The following is a 2,857-nucleotide window of genomic DNA, read 5'->3' on the forward strand; positions in this document are numbered from 1 at the left end:
TCTATTGGGATGATCCAAATGAACTGATTGACAGATTAAATATTCTAATTTCATCACAACAGGCAGGAAATAGATCACATACTGTTGAAATGGCTTCAATTATTGAAGAACTCAAAGAAAGTGGTATTATATTAGGTGGTGGTGGTGGTGGTGGTGGTGGTAGCAGTTAGTATGTGTTTAACACTTGACAGAGATGGCAAGTAGTACTGTGAGTAGTAGTACAATAGATCGCTTTGGTCGAACACATCATGTGTTTAATAGTAATCATACAGCAGCAGCAGCAGCAGTAGCAGCAGCAGTAAACAGTGGTTGTGAATCAACATCGTTAGTGGCAGCAAGTAGAGAATATTTAGACAGTAAACTACTTGAAATATCATCAAATTTATTTACTAAATTACAGTCAGATCCATTGTTGGTTAACAGACAATACTTGGACAGTGAATTGCAGGAAATTTCAACAAATATATTCAATAAACTGCAGTCTGATTCATCATCGTCATTAGTAAATAGAAAATATCTAGACAGCAAATTACTTGCAATTTCAACTAATATATTCCAAAAACTACAGGCTGATTTAATTACAAAGAAAGTGTTTGAAAGTAAATTACATACAATGTCTGATATATTGAAGGAAATAGCACAGCCAAAACAGAATTTTGATTTACAATTGAAAACCCTATCAAAATCAATAGTGATAAAATTGAGCTAAAGTATGTTAGTAGGTCATTGTTTGATCAAAAATCAGATGAATTGAAATCATTTTGTGAACAACAAAGTAAGAACAATAGTTTGAAACATGTTGATACAGACTTGCTAGATAGGAAATTGACAGATTTAAATGAGAGTTTACTCACACAAACTGAAAATAACTATATTAAGAAGCAAGAGTTCAATCAGAAGGTACTCGAAATACAAACTGCAATTAATGACATGTTTGTAGACATGCATAAGCAACTTGATGGTAAACATTTAGCACTAGGTGACAAATTAAAAGTTGACATTATGCAGATGATTATGAAGGGTGACGATTTTCAGAATTATTTAAATGAACAGTTGTTCAACTGAAATCCGCCATTTTGGACATGCCCCCTCACTTCCTATTGGTTGGGGGCGTGGCCAAAATGGCCGACACTAGGGCTGGGGGGTGGAGGGGGAGGGAGGGGGGGTTTAGGCCACGCCCCTCGTCACCTATTGGTCTTGTGCAGAACTCTCAAATCTACACTACTAATAATACAGGCTACAGCCATTAATTCAGCGCTTAGAATCGTCGCTCACGAATTGGACTTTTAGCCAAGTAGCTGAATCAAGTACCCTTCACCAACCGAGGTTCCAACCCTTATTATAGCCTATTCACCATGTATATTTGGCGAGAAAAACTCCGAACTGAGTTTTCTGAGCAAAGATTATGGAGTATGGACACCTTGAGTACAGAGAGTTACCTTCTAGACTGAGAGCTTTCCATAGAATTCCCCATAACCTCGAATTTTCTGTTCCTTTTCCAGTTGTCTGCAATTTCAGCCAACAGTCTCAATTTCATCGGACAGAAAAATCATTAGTAAATTTATTGTTCCTTCTGTTCCTTTTCCAGTTGTTCTGTTCCTTGAATCATTTTCCGTTAGATTTATGCTGAACTATTGCCTTTTGCTTCAAAAACGAACAACGCTACGCAACTTGGCTTTCTTGCCAAGCACTTGGCTGGCAGAAGACTCAAGTGAGGCGGCCATGTTTATGGGTCTATAATTTATTATTCGACTACAATTTGACGATCTGGCTGCACTGATCTCTCGAGGCGTTCGATTAGAACAACAGGCTGCCAGATTTGTTATAATTGCCCCCTAGCACTTATCTGTTTCTTATGATAATGTCATCAGAGGTTAAAAAAATACCCTCGTATATATCCTCTTGTCAGTCTCTTATCAATATTATCTTGTCTGTTTTATCGATATCAAATTGTTTGAGCATTGAAAAGATGCTCTTCCACCTTGTTTGAAAATGAAATATGTTTTTTAGTTACCTTCAAGTTATCATCTGCGTCCGCTCCTAAATCTATACGCCCACTGTATACAAAATGTGTTCGATTCAATTTACTCACTTTCATTGGGATGAGAGCGTCTATTTTACCTTTCTTATCACAATGAGATACATGGTGGAAGTTGAGGTCATATGGTCCCTGTGGATCAGATACGAAAAAATTAATTTTGAAGAATCAAGACGTAGTGCATACCTGGCTAAAAACTTTCTACATATTCGACCCCGAATGCTATGCGAACACAATATCAACTAGACCAGGGATCATTCCATTACCACTTTCTAAGGGCCGGTTTCCGAGTTCTGGATTTAGCTAAAATCTGGACTTAAAACAGCTGCAGTCAGAAAACTGGCTTTCTGAAATGGGGCGTAGTCATAGTTTTTATGATAATCTTCATTTTCTCATTTCTATAATTGGAAACGTTTTTCCTTGACGGAATGAAACATTCCTAAATAATTCAAAATAGCTTAAACTTTACACTATTTTCTTTTCATTTCATTTTGTGTTCAATTTTCTAGTTTTTCGAAATTGAGTTTAAACGTGGACTACGACTACGCCCCGACTCGGAAATCCAATTTTCTGACTCCAACTGAATCACGAGCTCAGAAAACGGCCCTAAAGGTTTTTGTTTTGGGATTTCCTATTATACATTTTTGTTAACTGAATCCTTTCCAATGAGAACAACACAGGTTCTATATCTACTTACCGCTATCTCCTCCCAGAGAGCAGAACCCCCATTGACTACAAAGCACAAAATAACTGAGTTTCTGATTAGAGCAACCATTGTTCCTGGACAGTCCTATCACCAATGTAACATGTGAAATGATA

At 37.1% G+C, this 2,857-nt stretch overlaps 1 protein-coding gene across 1 annotated transcript in view; it reads right to left on the reverse strand.

Moving 5' to 3' along the window:
* LOC111050391 overlaps nt 1-2,849 on the reverse strand; it is a 4,068-nt gene extending 1,219 nt beyond the window's left edge. The window contains exons 1-3 of the mRNA XM_039435282.1: nt 2,736-2,849; nt 2,015-2,170; nt 1,440-1,506 (exon numbers count right to left, since the gene is read on the reverse strand). Of these exons, the coding sequence (XP_039291216.1) occupies nt 1,440-1,506; nt 2,015-2,170; nt 2,736-2,813 (301 nt within the window). The 5' untranslated portion in view covers nt 2,814-2,849. The remainder of the gene's footprint in view (nt 1-1,439; nt 1,507-2,014; nt 2,171-2,735) is intronic.
* Between the last annotated feature and the right edge of the window lie 8 nt (nt 2,850-2,857).

The sequence above is a fragment of the Nilaparvata lugens genome, chromosome 9 (genome assembly GCF_014356525.2).
Source record: "Nilaparvata lugens isolate BPH chromosome 9, ASM1435652v1, whole genome shotgun sequence".
NCBI lineage: Eukaryota > Metazoa > Arthropoda > Insecta > Hemiptera > Delphacidae > Nilaparvata > Nilaparvata lugens.